Below are 15780 nucleotides of genomic sequence, written 5' to 3' on the forward strand. Positions count from 1 at the left end.
CACAAAAGGCTGTATACAGGTCAATGACTTGGACCCAAGAAATGTAATAAGTAAATGGCAAAAGTCGTACGCACGCACACACACACTGTACTTACATTTTGTTGAAAAAAACTAAAACAACATTGCAAACATACATGAATACAACATATATCCCTGTGTTATGTTTCGGACGCTAAAGAAACATTCATAGTTTTTTCGCTAATCACTTGAACAAGTGTAAAACATTTCCTTCACTTCTGAAAGACAAACCTTATCTTTAAAACAAGCCATCTTCTGAGTATTTACAATTTCTGTGTGAGGCCACATCCTTTGTCATACTGCAAGTATTCATGATAGAAAATGTATGATGCCCGAAAATCTATGATCCGACAATAATAGTATTGTCATGAATAACAAAGGCATATATGATGCTGAAAGCTCTGATTGACAACAGGACAATATGTGTACTGTATATTCTCTCGACACAGAAATTTATGACAGCATTTCAGTTTTCATTGGTCATTAAAATCGATACCATAAGTGGAATAATCCTTACTATTTACTTTTTAATCATGAGATTATGACACATGTGAATAGTGAACCTCAAGAGAATACAATGTGCATGGTCATTGTCAATCACTATTTTAACCAATAACCTGTATGATCTACCAAGTCTCAGGATTTTCCTTCTCTCGAGGTTTTACATTTTCAACCAAAACCTCTGTCATGTTTTATCCATGGTTTATTTGCTGGATAGCTGTTTGGAATTCTTGCAACTGATGTTGAAGACCAAATTCTCAAGGTCAACTCACTGTAGTAGGATAAAATTTGGTTCATATCCTTATGCATGTTAGGGTGTTAGTAGTAATTTTTTCAGCGACCTTCATTGAACTTCATGGTCACTGGAATGGTAATTCTTAAAGTAGTACTGCTTTGGTAGCTGGAGGCATGGGGAGTTCTGTTTCACAGTTGTTTTGGACCTGGCATATGTTGTGTTGTGAAGTGATGTCCTTAAACTGGAAGTGCTTATCCAAGGTTTAGGGTAGCTCAGGGCTTTTGACAAAGATGTACTGCATTGGGTTTAACCATGAGTACAGATAATCAAGTGTAGTCACTTTATTTGGTAACGTCAAAATGGTTCATGATAAATGTTTCTGGTGAAAAAGTTTGGGGGCTTTCAGGAAAAGGAAGGGTTGGGTCAGCTTCTGGTTTTTCAAACATTTTTTATTAGTGGTGTAACATTGTGTCGATACTGTATCGTGTCCTGATAGGAAGCTCACAATAGAATACATTGATTTACCACCCCTTGTATTGAGATTCATTATATATTCATTACATTACAAGTTATATTGGTGTACAAACATGTGAATAATAACAGAAATTTACGCAGATTCTCTAGTGTTTTGTGGTTGGCCACAAATAGCATAACATTCACAGTGTCCTCTAGCTTCTATGCTTCTGCCCTACAATATCCCTTCTTTGTTGTCTGAAATTAGAAAAACAAATGATTCAGGTTTGTGATTCACCTGCAAGAAGAAAACTTATGTATATATAAGTACTCTATTGGGATATGAATCGTATTGTACCCATAGAGTGTAGATATATAATGTATCACAACCTGACTATCGTTATACCTCCAGTTTTCTATTTCTAATCATCATACTTGGCATTGAAAAAGCTGCAATGTGTAAATTTTATATTGATTTGATTGGTTGAAGGGCTATTTTGTTTTGAAATTTGTCAGTTTTAATTACAGAGGTTGAATATAAAACATGTGATAGGTTACACACAACCAAATGTTACCCACAGACTTCTATAGTAGCGTTATATTTTAAAAAAACCTAAGTATTCAACTAGGGCTGGGGCGGGTAACTCGGGTACCCGGGTCAGGTGGGTACTGAGTAGAAACCGGGTACCCACAGGACTACCCGGACTCGTGGTTAGTCACGTGATATATTGTTTCATCACAAAAAATCACTACATGAGTAAATGGTTACACAACAATTTTAAGTCTCTAATGTTCGCATTTCGTCATGACGATGAACACTTCCTTCAAACTTAAATATGTTTGAACAAAGCTAAACTTCAGTGTATGCATGACCACATCGTTTTAGACGTGTATCTGAAAACAGTCGGCCATGGCTACTGTCAAACTATTCCCAATCTGACATCTTGTACCTATCTCTCGACACCAACAGCGGGTACCCGGATAGGGTCGGGTAATAGGGGTGTGGGTACCCGGGTAATAGATTTGGACTCGTCCCAGCCCTACATTCAACATGTTCAACAGCTAATTACCTGTACATGTGTGCACAGTTTGGCCTTAGAGCAGCAATAAAAACTAAAAAAATGACTAGCTTGCACCAAATGTCACCTACTTGAAAATAGCTGTGGTCACATTCAGCATAAGTCATCATGTTGAAAAAGACAGTACTAAATCTTGAAAAACATGATCAGTTTTGATAACCTGATGGATGTACATTTAAAAGACATAAAAATCTTACAGAATATCCTCCAATCACAGCCTGCAGATATCTCTCGATCTGCAGTGAAGGCTCCCTACGAAAACCACACTGTCCCAACTGGTTCTGATTTGGTGTAGTAGAACCTTTGGCCGGAGGTGATAAATGAATGAACACAACAATTACCCAAGGGTATAATTCATGTTTATCAGCCAACTACAGACCACCAATTCTTAACATTCTAGGAAAACTGAATTATTTGTTTTGGACATCTCCCTACAGTATGGTTTGGATTTTGTTAATTGATTTTGTTTTGATGTTTTTCAGAAAGAGTGGGAATGGATCACATTTCTTGGCTGCGTCATTGTTTTGAAAAATAGAAAAGAAGGTTCGTGGCACACACTAACATGACTTTTATCATGGATGTAACATGTCCGAACTATTTCAGGTTTTGCTCTAAAATTAGATATAATCATTGGCTTTTAAAGCCTTATGTTGAACTTTTGACAATTTAAATTTCTGTTCTTGTGTCTTACTCTTAATCCATCTAGTAACATTTTGTGACAAATCTGATGTATAAATTTGGTCAAATTCAAATGTACGTGATAACATTGGTGCACCCCATATAATACTGTTTGAGTTGACAGGATGAATATCAGCAGCTGTTAGGAACAAAATGTATGTATAATAATAGCCCTGTATATTTCATTTTTGATGTAATAATTCAATTTAATTTTCAGCCACGATCAACAAATATATCTCTACTACCTGTTTGTTTGCCAAGATCTTGAATGTGGTGATGTTCTTCAAGCAGAGTCCTGGTCTGGGTATAGCTTACTGTGTTTTGTGTTTACGTAAGTAGTGCGTTTCATCTCAGTTGAAGGCGATCGTGTCTCTTGGCTTATATTCCCAGAATTTGTATCCAGCCTTTAGGATGAAAATATCTTTTTTACACGTTGTTCTTGATGTCTGTGGAAATAACATGAATATATTCTGAGATTAGAAATGACTATCTAGCAGAAATGACTGTTTTTCATTCCAGTTTACAAATCAATTTTAACAACCCCAATCATACCATGTCTAATCCACTGGGATGATTATTATTTCCTGTCACCAAGTGGGGCGGGGGATATAGGAACAGAGTTCGTCCGTCCGGTTCTCAAAGGGGACAAATTTTCTCAAAATTTATTGAATTCAGTGAAATGAAATTTTATACTGGTGTTACTAGCCATGATCTCAAATGAGTTAAAAAAATAGGTGCCCTTGCTCCATGCTTTTCAGCTCAGTGCATACTGTGTGAAATGGGGACAAGTTTTCTCAGAAACCACTGAAGCACCATGAATGGAAGTTTGCATGCTTATCTTAGATATACTTGTCAAGACTGAGTTTCAAAAATTGGTCCTGTCTGCAATGGGGACATGTTTTCTCAGATACTACTGATGTTAGCTTATCAAGACTGAGTTATTTTTTCCAGAGAAGTGGCCTTTTGTGTGTATTAATTTCACATTAAATCATTTTGTTTCTGATGACATAAAGCGGCCCAAGTGCCAATCTCTTCTTAAGGCTTTATTGGACTCTTTTTTTAATAGTTTATCTTCACTATTATATGTACAAACAATTCTAATGTGCCGCATGGTGAGGGAAGGTGATTAACCTCTTTTCTTGTTGTTGTTACAATACAAAGTTAACAATTATGTGCACAAACAATTAAGGTTTAAATTTAACATGTTCTTCTTGTAATTAATATGATAAAAATGAAAGAACTGGATTTTATATACAACAACAAACAAACAGCTCTTTTGAGCAATGAATCCAGGTAAAATGATTCAACTCACTTTCATTTCATGGTTGTTTCTCGTTGACATGAGTTTCATCACATTGAGGTTTTGATTGGTGGACATTTCATGTTTCAGTCCAGTTCATATTTCTGCCTGAACCAACATACAATGGTCCAGAGTATGTCACCTATTTCCGAGGACCACATTTAGAGGTGAGAGGTGACCCCTCAAATAAGACTTCATTGTATTTTCACAATATGTGTCGTTTTCATTTGGCAACCGCTGAAAGTGGGCTACTTCTAATAATTTTGTTGTTTTCTGTATTTGTATTGCCAACATGATCAAACTCCACTCCTGAATAATACTGACATCTAAAGTCCTGTCCTCAGAAGTGACTGAGATCACAGTGGGCCAATCTGAGAGTATGTATGATATGTGTAGTCAGACTTTATATCATCGCGGGACCGCCTCCGTGGTCTAGTAGTGAATGTCTGCCTGAAGAGCGGAATGCCAAGGGTTTGATCCCAAAATTGTAATTGTTGTTACCCTGTCTGGAGCTCAGCATTAAGGGGCTAAAACAAGGACTGGTTGGTTCTGGAGTCTTTGTACTGTGTCTCAGTGTGTTATTCAATTTAGAGGTGGGACGATTAATCGATCCCCGAATACATCAATCTTTTTTAATTTCCGATTCTTGAATCGATTCAAAATCCTTACATAGCCATTCGGTAAAATGATTCATGCTTATCAAATTTAACATACTTAACATATTTCTATGTTAATGATGTTAGTTTTTGACCGTTTACGTGTTCCATTTCAGTTTATCATTTTTGATTGACAGATTAAAAAATTATTCACTATTTCCCGAAGCCTCGGTAACGGGGTTATTTCTTCATGTTACTGAGCGGACAGCCACTGTTATGGGGAAATGGGTGATGACAGATACTATTTTTATACTTAAAATACTTTTTAAAATGCTTGCCACTAACGTGGCTATATCCCCCGCCCCAAAACACTCTGACAAGTGGCCCCAGGCACAAGATGGGACACATTCTGTAGACAAAAATAAAACAAAAGTTTGCCACTAATGTGGCTATATCCCCCACCCCTGTTGAAGAATTTATGACATAATTAAATCTAAACAAACCCTAACCTTTTTTAACCGAGATGGAACGCGTCATGGAAATTGTAAAAAAAAAGAAGAGTTTGGAACCTAAGATTTTCTTGTTGCCATGGAAACGTAAAAAGTAAAAAAATTCTAAAATTTCTAAATAGCAAAAGGCACCAGTTCAGCATGTACCTGACAGACCTGCAAAGTTTGATGAAAAAATATTGAAGTAGTACATGAAGTCGTCATAAGTGCTGTTCCTCCTAGTAATACCTGAAGTGTTGTGAGTGTAAAAGAGGACTTTTAGCTTGCTGGTTGACCTCACAAATTTTTTAGTTTTGAATGTGTGTTTTAGGCATTTAGTTATCCGTTAATATTCACTTGCATTATGCTGAAACTGAACACCAAATAAACAGAAAACAAAGGGCGTTTTTTTAATTTTATTATTATTTACATTCAACATGATTCTGTAAGACAAAAGATGCACCATTCTTTAATTTAAACTTATAAATACTCAAATGTTTGAAAAAACTTATTATAAAACAAGTGATACCAACTGAAGTAGTCAAATTATGAATCAGTCAAATCAAATTGAATCGGACATGTAAATTTGATAATCAAATTGAATCACATTGTATGTGAATTGGCCAACCCCTAGTATTCATGTTAAACTGAGGCATGGTATCTCAGTGGGCTAGCACTGGGCTAGGTGGTATATAAGTGCAATAATCTTGGACATGACGTAATATCCTCGTTTCTCCTCACCTATATTATCGCTGTATCGGTAAATCTCACAATCCACAGCCCCTATCGACTGTTTAATTATGCAAATCTAAGCACAATATTTCATCGCATGATAGATACAGGACTTGCAGTATGTCACGGCTACTCGCAAGTACAAACATTAACCTTTTTATGATAGTTTCTGGAATGTTTTTGAAGTTGAATTAACCTGCCTCCATTCGAAAATGGTTAGAAAAGAACCCATATTTTTAAAGTTATCCTATCTCACACTGTGCATTTCTCTTTTTTCTTTCGATCCTAAGTGGAAACATGTCTGAAATAAAGGTACATACATACCTCACATAGCCATGGTCACCTCCCAGATCTGGGTCTTGCACGCTTTGCATGCTGGTTGACCTACATGCGCCAATCACGTGTCTGTCCCAGCAAGCTCATTCTCTTTCAAATCACCAGACAGTGGTGACACGTTTTCATCAAAAGGGAATCCATTTTTGTTTTATTCCTTGCCATTTTTCCTTTTTACGTCTTCTTGCCTGCATCGGCATTGTCGTTCGGTTTGCGTTTGCGTTTTTTTCTTTTGAGTGCCAAACTCATCATGGATGAGCAGCCCCCACGGCATCCAGTACGTATGACGTTCAGATGTGTCCTCTCTCCTTCAGACTCATACTTCAAGTGCTCCGATTGGCCCGGCATGTGTAGTATTTCAGAGCGTTGAGAGCTTCCTTGCTGGAGGAATCATTCAAACTCTCTCTGCACAAGTGAGGGAGCTATATTTCAGATCACTTATCCAAGGCTACAGAAAAACCCACAAAGTCTAAGAAGACACTGAAAAAGATGCTACAAGCATGTTGCTTTTAAAGAATGTCGTAGAGTGTCTGGGCTCAGGGTTCTATTCCACATTCTCTTTCAGATTAAATCCTCCTTGGGGCACTTATTGCATTTTCCTGGCTCAAGAAAATCTACATGACATAGTTGTAACCATTTTCCTTAATAAAATTTGTTACCACACAAAAAAAATTGTTTTTGTATGATATATGTCCACCCTTATGGTGCCTCACCCTCCACGGCGCGTCACGCCAAGGGAAGCAACTCTCACCCAAATCACTTTCCATATGTCTAATGCTGACGGAATGTGGGGAGGCGGGTGGCCGTGCCCCAAGGAGGATTTCATCAGAGAATTCATAACCTCTACAGGTTTGTAAAATTCTCTTTCAGATTAAATCCTCCTTGGGGCACTTATTGCATCAAGATAGACTCCTAAAGGTAATCTAGGAAGTGGCATCCGTCAGCAACAAGCGTGCATAAATACATCGTATTTTGATTATTTCAATGAACAAGAGTTCAATAAATGGAACCAACCTTATCGAGAGGCACCACCGTCGAAAGGCGGGGGCTGGAGACAGGGCGTTATCGACCATACGCAATGAAAAGAGCCATTCTTTGTGGCTTATCATATCGAGAACTCGAGACACACACACACACACACACACACACACACCCCCCCACTTTTTGAACAAGTGATATGGGGGCACAGATCACGAGAGACTATAAACCCTAGGCCAGAGGGTCCCCGTGAATCGAAGGAGTGCATGTGCAAATACGATGATTATCGAGTAGTAATGGCTGGTATTGTTATCGACCGTAGAAGATATAATCCTGACCGTTACTGAGCAGTGTTATAACCGGTCCGGGTGGTCTAAAATCTCGAAGGCTCAATCGGCTAGAGATGTAGAACTTTGCCCAGTTCGGAGAACTGACTGACCAAACCGAGCATGCTCGCTTGAGTGTTTGTCGAGTTGGTAATGTTTGATGAACGTGCTCGGCTGGCTCCAAATAGCCGCGGAGCAGATCTCCTCAATGGGCAGAGCCGCGGTGTATGCTTGTGTCGTAGCCACTGCTCTAACCGAATGAGCCTTCAACTTGGTAGGGGGTCCCTACCTTGAAGGGTGTACGCCGTACATATAGTAGAGACTATCCACCTTTGTTTGCTCGCAGGTGAGCCAGCCTTCCTAGCGCCATAACAGCAAAATAGTTGATTATCCTTACGGATACCCTTAGTTCTGCTGATATAGGACTTGAGGGTCCTGCGGACATCCAAGACATGAGCATGTCTTGTAGTGGTCCCCGACGAGGAAGGATGTGAAAGAGCAGGTAGCTCAATAGGAGCCGTCACGTGGAAGGCGTGTGCGACCTTAGGACGGTAAGAGTCCGGCAGGCGAATACTGACCCTGTCCCGGTGAAAGACAGTTAGTTCGGGATCGGTTGACATTGCGTGAATGTCGCCTACCCGTCTGCCGGACGTTACCGCCACAAGGAACGCCGTCTTCCAGCTCAACAGCTGAAGAGAGAGAGACGACAGATCCCGAAAGGAAGGACCGGACAGCCAATCAAGAAGATTGACAAGTTCCAAGGGGGGCTGATCTGCCGGACAGGCGGTCGGATCCTGTCCACACCTGCTAAAAAACACTGCACTAATGGGTGCGCACCCAGAAGTGCCCCGTCGACGGGGATGTGAAAGGCAGCGATAGCTGTAGGGTACCCCCGGACTGTCGATGCGGCCAGGCCGACATCTAGTCGCGACTGGAGGAACTCAAGCACGGCTACGAGATCTGCAGAAAAGGGATCTGCAATCCTTCTATCGTCACACCAGCGCGCATAGCAGGCCCATCTATCCTCGTTACTGAACGTTTGTCGAATCCCTCCGCGAAGCCAGTATTGTGTCTGCAACTCGTGCAGGAATACCGCTCTTCTGGAGGCGATTCCGGACAGTGGCCAAGCCCCTCACTGAATCCTGGGATTCGGGTGGAGGGCCTCGTTCTGGGATAGGAGGTCCGGTCGTAAAGGTAATAGAACAGGAGGCTGAGCCAGAAACCTGAGTATTACTGGAAACCAACTCTGCGCCGACCAAAGGGGTGCCAGGAGCGCAGGCTGAGTGGCTAGCTGAGACAGGACCTTGGAAATCAGAGGTACTGGGGGGAATGCCCACAGAATTCTGTCCGTCCAATCTAGCTGGAAGGTGTCCGGTGCCTCCGACCTCGGGTCGGGGACTCGGGAGCAGAACGTTGGTGTCTGGTGATTCACCCCAGACGCAAACAGATCCACCTGGAATGACCCGTATAACTGGGAGATAATCCCGAATATCCCCGGGTCGAGCCTCCACTCGTGAGGAGCGAGGATCCGGCGAGACAGAGCGTCCGCACGGACGTTGTCTACCCCCGAGGAAATAAACAGGTAGCACCCTGATAACATGTGAGTCGCACCATAGGAGGAACTGCCACGTCTCTTGGAGAAGCGATGGAGACAGCGTTCCCCCCTGCTTCCGGATGTAAGTCATCGCCGTTTGGTTGTCCATCTTTAGACGCACCACTTGGCCACGAAGCAGATCCAGAAAGCGTTGGAACACCAACCTGACCGCTCTCAGTTCTAGCACATTGATATGCAGTTTGATCTCCTGCTGGGACCATAGTCGGAGAGTGTCACGTCTGTTTGAACTGTGAGAGATGGCACGGGAGTGTCGAGGGGCAGCCCCCGGGACAGATTCCCGACCTCGGTCCACCACTGAAGGTGTGCATTGAGCCACTGCGGAGTCTCGAGAACAGTCTCGAGATCTTCCGAGTTCACCCAAAGTCGACGGAGCGCCTGTTGAATGGGTCTCATTCTCAAGCGCGCCCGCTAAACCACATCCACTGTCGCCGCCATGTTGCCCAGTAACTGGAGCCATGTACGAGCAGTGTGACTTGCGGACAGAAGGAACTGGGAAGTAACACTTCTGACCTTGGTAATGCGATCTTGTGACAGAGATACAATTCCGCTCACCGTGTTGAAATTCGCCCCTAGGAAGACTAGATTCTGAGTAGGGCTCAGATCTGACTTCTTGAGATTGACTATCCACCCTAGAGTGATCAGTATATCTATCCCAAATCCCATGGCGATCCCAAATGGTAGAACCCTGAACTGATAACACCTCCCATCGAAAGAAAACCTCAGGTATTTCTTGAACTCGGGGTGTATGGGTACGTGGAGATAGGAGAATGGCTAACGTCAATAGACCTAAAAGACGCCTGTCTCGACAGCTGAGATCACCGAGCGCAGTGTCTCCATCCTGAAAGACGGTACCTCTATAAGTTTGTTCAGCCTTCTCAGATTGAGAATAGGCCTGAACCCTCCGTCTTTTTTGGTGACTAGGAAATATGTCAAGTAGAAGCCCTCGCTTTCCTGTCCCACGGGAACCGGTTCGATCGCAGCCTTCATAAGAAGTGCGTCGACCTCGGCACGGAGGAATTCCGCCCTCTCTCGGTTAGCAGGCACCGGAGTGTGCTTTATCCCGGAGAAAGGGGCGGTCGGGTAGCCTAGTGGTTAAAGCGTTCGCTCGTCACGCCGAACACCCGGGTTCGATTCCCGACATGGGTACAATGTGTGAAGCCCATTTCTGGTGTCCCCCGCCGTGATATTGCTGGAATATTGCTAAAAGCGGCGTAAAACCATACTCACTCACTCACTCATTATCCCGGAGAAGGGGGGCGGATGATGTTTCCACCAAGCAAATGGCCATCCCTTAGAGTGGACAGGGTCCAGGGATTGGATGTGACTGTCTCCCATTCCTGCAGGAATAGAGCCAGTCGGCCGCCTACGGGGACATCCGGCTTGAGGCAGTGGACCCCGGCTTGAGGCAGTTCGATAACAGCTACGAATAGCGTCCCTCGCAAGATGACTATGTACCTCTGTAAGTTGCGCGGCCAACTCCGAAGAGTCGGCCGGCCCCTCTCCCGCTAACTCCCTCTGTACGGCCAATAGATATGCGGAGTGTACGGACACCAGGAGCTGCTGACATGCGTTACGATATTGCTCCTCGAAGCAAAAGTAAGCAGCCTTCAGCTCCATACCGCACACGGGAAAGGGTGGCAACAGCCGGCTCTGCTTGACCTTAGCCAAGTTGGGGGTCAAAGACCCCCCCAGGGTAACGGAGGTCCAGACGCATTCGTCCACCACCGGTACCTCAAAATCACCATCCTCTGCTAACGGGTACCGCTTAATAAGTTTGGGCAGGTCGACCTTCCTGCGGGCACCCGACAACAGAGGTTTGATGACACCAATGAGGACAGAATACGGAGCCGCACCTGGGGCGCCTTGCTCGGAGCAAAAGCGTCCCCCGGAAGGCGGAACTCAGTCGGACCCGACTGGGGCATGGGCGCAGCCACCTGAGGCAGTACCTGGACAATCTTGTCCTGTACATGCCTCAACGAGGAAGCGAAGGAAAATATTCCCGAGGTCTCCGAGTCGTCTCCCCCCTCCTCCATCCACTCCTCCTCTCTCGTTTCGAACCGAAATTAATCGACTCTTCCCCGAGAGAAGAGGCAGACGAAGTCGGAAGGGGACGCCCGAAGGCCTAGGCCTTCACATCCCCGGGCTGCACCAGGCCCGAAGCCGAGTCCCGGTCCCGGTCCCGAGGTGCCGGGGGTTCAAGGGAACCCACCTGGCTCTGGGCTAGAAATCCGCTAGAGGAAGCCTCGGCCTCGGAAGAGGCGTCTGGCTTCGCTAGGGAGAACTGTGTGTCGGTAGTGAACGGGCCAGTGCCCGCCACCCCTCCGCCCGGTCTGAGATCATCCCCGAGACCAAGTGGCCTGCCTCGGCCGACGCCGGGCATATCACGAGGTCCCGAAGGCGCGTCCGGCTCCGACAACGGGGAAGGCTCGGTCCGCATCTCCTCTCGGAGCTGAGACTTTACCTCCTCCATCATCGACGCCATCTGCGACCTCAACAAGGCAGAGATGTCTGCCAAAGACGGTGCAGGAGAGGGTGCAGTGATTGTGACGGGGACCCTAGAGCCTTCTCCCCCCAGCCCCCAGGGAGGGAGCGGAAAGGACAGTCTCAGCTGCTTTTTTTCCCTTTCTTACTTTTTTAGAGGGGTGGGGCTGGACGGTCTTTGCCGATCTAATATCCACCCCCGCCTTCAATAGACCCTTAAAGTGTAAGAGGTCCACATTTCTCTTTTTCTGCGCCCGGGGGGTGAAAGCAATACAGATCATGGGTCATGCCCGTCTTCCGCCTTGATGCAAGTATCATGCGATACTAATAGCCAATGTCGTAGTATAATTATAACACCAAAGTGGGCGTGTTACACGCGAAGGTGTAAAAAACCCGTAAAAAAAATAATTAACACACCACCTTGGGTATATTAAAGGAAAAGATTGTAGGCTAAAGCCCGATGATAGAACATTAAAAAACCCAAGCCGTTTTTAATGGCCCTGGTGTTACATGTATCAAACGTGGCACTACAAAATGGACGCTACGACGGCCTTTGTTTCAAAGGTATCGTACACGTGTCACATAATTACAACTTTATAACTTTACAATGCGAGGTATTACGCCTTTGCATGAAAGAAATGTACCATACATACAGTTTGGTCTGCCATGGTTCTTGTACAAACGATTATCTCATACTTTTTTTAGTCTTGAAAAAAACAGCACGTCTGTCTTTGTCAGATGACATAAGGAAAGTGATTTGGGTAAGAGTTGCTTCCCTTGGCGTGACGCGCCGTGGAGGGTGAGTCACCATAAGGGTGGACGTATATCATACAAAAACAAAGTTTTTTGTGTGGTAACAATTTTTATTAAGGAAAATGGTTACAACTATGTCATGTAGATTTTCTTGAGTCAGGAAAATGTAATAAGTGCCCCAAGGAGGATTTCATCAGAGAATTCATAACCTCTACAGGTTTGTAAAAAAAAGTTTTGTCCCAAAGAAAGACAGTCATCAGCTTCGTCTCATTTTCAACATGAAACCTTTCAACAAACTATGCTACACTTCCGCATGACATCATGATCAGTAAAATGGTGAGTGCTCCTGTTTGGATTTTGTGTGGCCCCTTGGCCATTAGTTCGCCTCACAAAACCCATTGTCAAATTCCTACACATTCGAGACATCGCTTTCAAATCTTACATCAACGACTGCATTCAAATACACAAGGATTCGAACACTCTTCTTTGACACCTCGATTTCACAAAGTCCGAAACGATTCCTACACAATGTCTTCAGTTCAATGGAGCCCTCGTCGACTGAGCCTGGGCAAGATGTTTCCCAGGATCGTTGGGAGAAGATGTAACGCCTCGTTCCATTGGCACTCCATCAGCCACTTCCCTTGCGCCAGTGGCAACAACTTCTCTGCCTCCTGACTAGGGCTGGGACGGGTAACTCAGGTACTCGGGTCGGGTGGGTGCTGAGAAGGACCCGGGTACCCACAGGACTACCTGGACCCATGGTTAGTCACGTGATATATTGTTTCATGACAAAAATTCACTATATAACTACATGGTTGCCCAACAATTTTAAGTCTCTTATGTTTGCATTTCGTCATGACTATGAACACGTTCCTTCTGACTGACATATGTTTGAACCAAAGCTGAAACTTCAGTCAACTTCAGTGTTTGCATGACCACATCGTTTTATATGTGTATCTAAATACATTTTGCCAGGGCTACTCTCAAACTATTCCCAATTGGACATTTTGTACCTATCTTTTGAAACCAACTGCGGGTACCGGGGTAGGGTCGGGTAATAGGGGTGTAGATACCCGGGTACTAAATTTGGACTCGTCCCTACTCCTGACATCCAATCCAGTGCTTCCTCAAGCTCTACCTTCAGTACGTCAATTTTCAGGTTCTAATCACTCTCCTGAACCACCTACATCCACACCTCCAGTGGTGGGTGGCTACTGCCATCAAATGTCTGAAGAAGTCTCCTTGCAACCATTCACCCCGACCCTTCACCTCTGGCAGTGCCTCATTGGTCGACATGCCTTCAGTCCTCCACACTGATACACTGATGATCAAGTCAGACAACGTATCAGTCGTGTGGTACATAGACAAGATGGGATCAACCAAGTTGATGTCACTACTGTCTCTAACATTCGACCTTTTTCACCTGATTGACTTGCGCAACCTTCAGGTTGGAGCAAGACACATTGCTGGCATCTCGGTCATAGCCGACTCCCTGTCCTGTCCCGCCATGACAAACCATCTCCCACGGAATGGCGACTACTTCCAAGGGTATTCCATTGGATTTGCCGATTATTTCCGTGCCCACCGACCTGGGATCTTAACTTCAAACTTCGTCATATAACATTGACTGCTTACAAACCTCTGGTCAAGAAGGATTTCAAAAATTGCCTTGAAGGCGGTATTTCTTCTGGCCCTTGCAACTGCGGCTTGAGTGAGCGAAATACATGCATTAGATGTCAACAGAGTGCATTTTGAACGTACCTCACATGGGAAAGTTCTTGGTCAACGTGATCAAATATTTACCATTCCCCCTCTTATGTCCAACCTTAACCCTGACGATCGCGAAGACGTATCTTTGTGTCCAGTAAGGCTCTTCAGATCAACCTGGAAGCAGCGAAACCACCTCGACTGTTCGCTCCGCTCTCCTTGGCATCCGCTGCGTAAGTGTCTCATACTAGGATCTCGTTTTGGATGCACTTGTTCATCCTTCGAGCTTATAACTTCACTGATCTTATACCTTCATTGCCCCGGGTTGTAGGTTCAAAGAACGGATCCATACCTTCTCAAATGTAAGTTGTACTCATTCAACTTGGACATGCGATTACGCTTGCTTATGAGCAAGTCACACATATTGTACCTGACTTCGTTTGTTTCCTTTGTTTACGTGTCAGGATCTTAACACTCTCTGAGGGTGTTTCTTATTCTTATTTACAATTTCTTTTCTTACGACACTTTCTTGCACCCCACCATCTAACCGTGGGATAGAATGCAGTGTGAGATAGAATAAGTTTAAAAATTTAGAAATGTTACCATTAATTGTATAGTTATAAACTTATCCTATCTAACACTTTATATTCCCATCTGTCCATCCCTGCATCACAATTCCTTAGTCTATACACTCTTGAAAGAGAATGAGTTGGCTGGGATAGATACGTGATTGGCGTATGTTTACTTTAGAAGCTGGAAACCTTTTTTTCAGGCATATTCCACTTAGGATCGAAAGAAAAAAGAGAAATGCATAGTGTGAGATAAGATAAGTACGTAAATATACAATTTATTTTAAAATTTCGAACTGTTTGGACGATGTCCTTTGACCAAACCTCCTCGTGTGCATACAGATTATGCATAATATAAAACTGGGTATATTCTACACTTATCATACCACAAGATATAGAGTTGCCCGCCCTTGAGCTGCTAATGACAGGTACTTTGTTTACTGAACTAAAGAAAATCAGCTTAAAAAAATCCATATTGATGTGTTGTTAAAGTTGAACAAAGAACAAGAAACATCTTGCGTATGACATATTTAATAGGTTAGTAAGTGTGCACCATGGCGTTCCATTATTACTGCTGCAATAATATAGTGTATGCTACATTGATAGATGAAATGCAACACATCATTCACAAACATCATCTATTGCTTCAGGAGGAGCTGGAGAAAGACACAAGAGTTAGATGGTTCATCACTTTTTATGCAGCATGGTCACCCACTTGTATGCAGTTTGCTCCAACATTCTCTGAAGTGTCAGCTGAGTGAGTGTTTCATTCTATGCTTACAGTAAAGGCAATTTTTTTTAACTTATCCTGCATTACTCTGTATTGCATTTACTGCTGTCTTTTGACAGAAAGACGAACTGTGTGAGACCCAGCTGCTGAGGAAAGTTGTCCCAACCAGTACGGGAAGCAGCGCCCTCTCACAGTCGGCACGTGACCC

The 15780-nt window shown here is 43.7% G+C and overlaps 1 protein-coding gene across 1 annotated transcript in view; it reads left to right on the forward strand.

Annotated features, from left to right (window-relative positions):
* LOC124124731 (thioredoxin-related transmembrane protein 2 homolog) overlaps positions 1–15780 on the forward strand; it is a 43379-nt gene that overhangs the window by 11217 nt on the left and 16382 nt on the right. Inside the window, exons 2-5 of the mRNA XM_046487978.2 lie at positions 2769–2829; positions 3182–3295; positions 4355–4431; positions 15493–15599. Coding sequence (XP_046343934.1) covers positions 2769–2829; positions 3182–3295; positions 4355–4431; positions 15493–15599 — 359 coding nt within the window. The remainder of the gene's footprint in view (positions 1–2768; positions 2830–3181; positions 3296–4354; positions 4432–15492; positions 15600–15780) is intronic.

Source organism: Haliotis rufescens, unplaced genomic scaffold, assembly GCF_023055435.1.
Source record: "Haliotis rufescens isolate VD_foot unplaced genomic scaffold, xgHalRufe1.0.p SCAF_36, whole genome shotgun sequence".
NCBI lineage: Eukaryota > Metazoa > Mollusca > Gastropoda > Lepetellida > Haliotidae > Haliotis > Haliotis rufescens.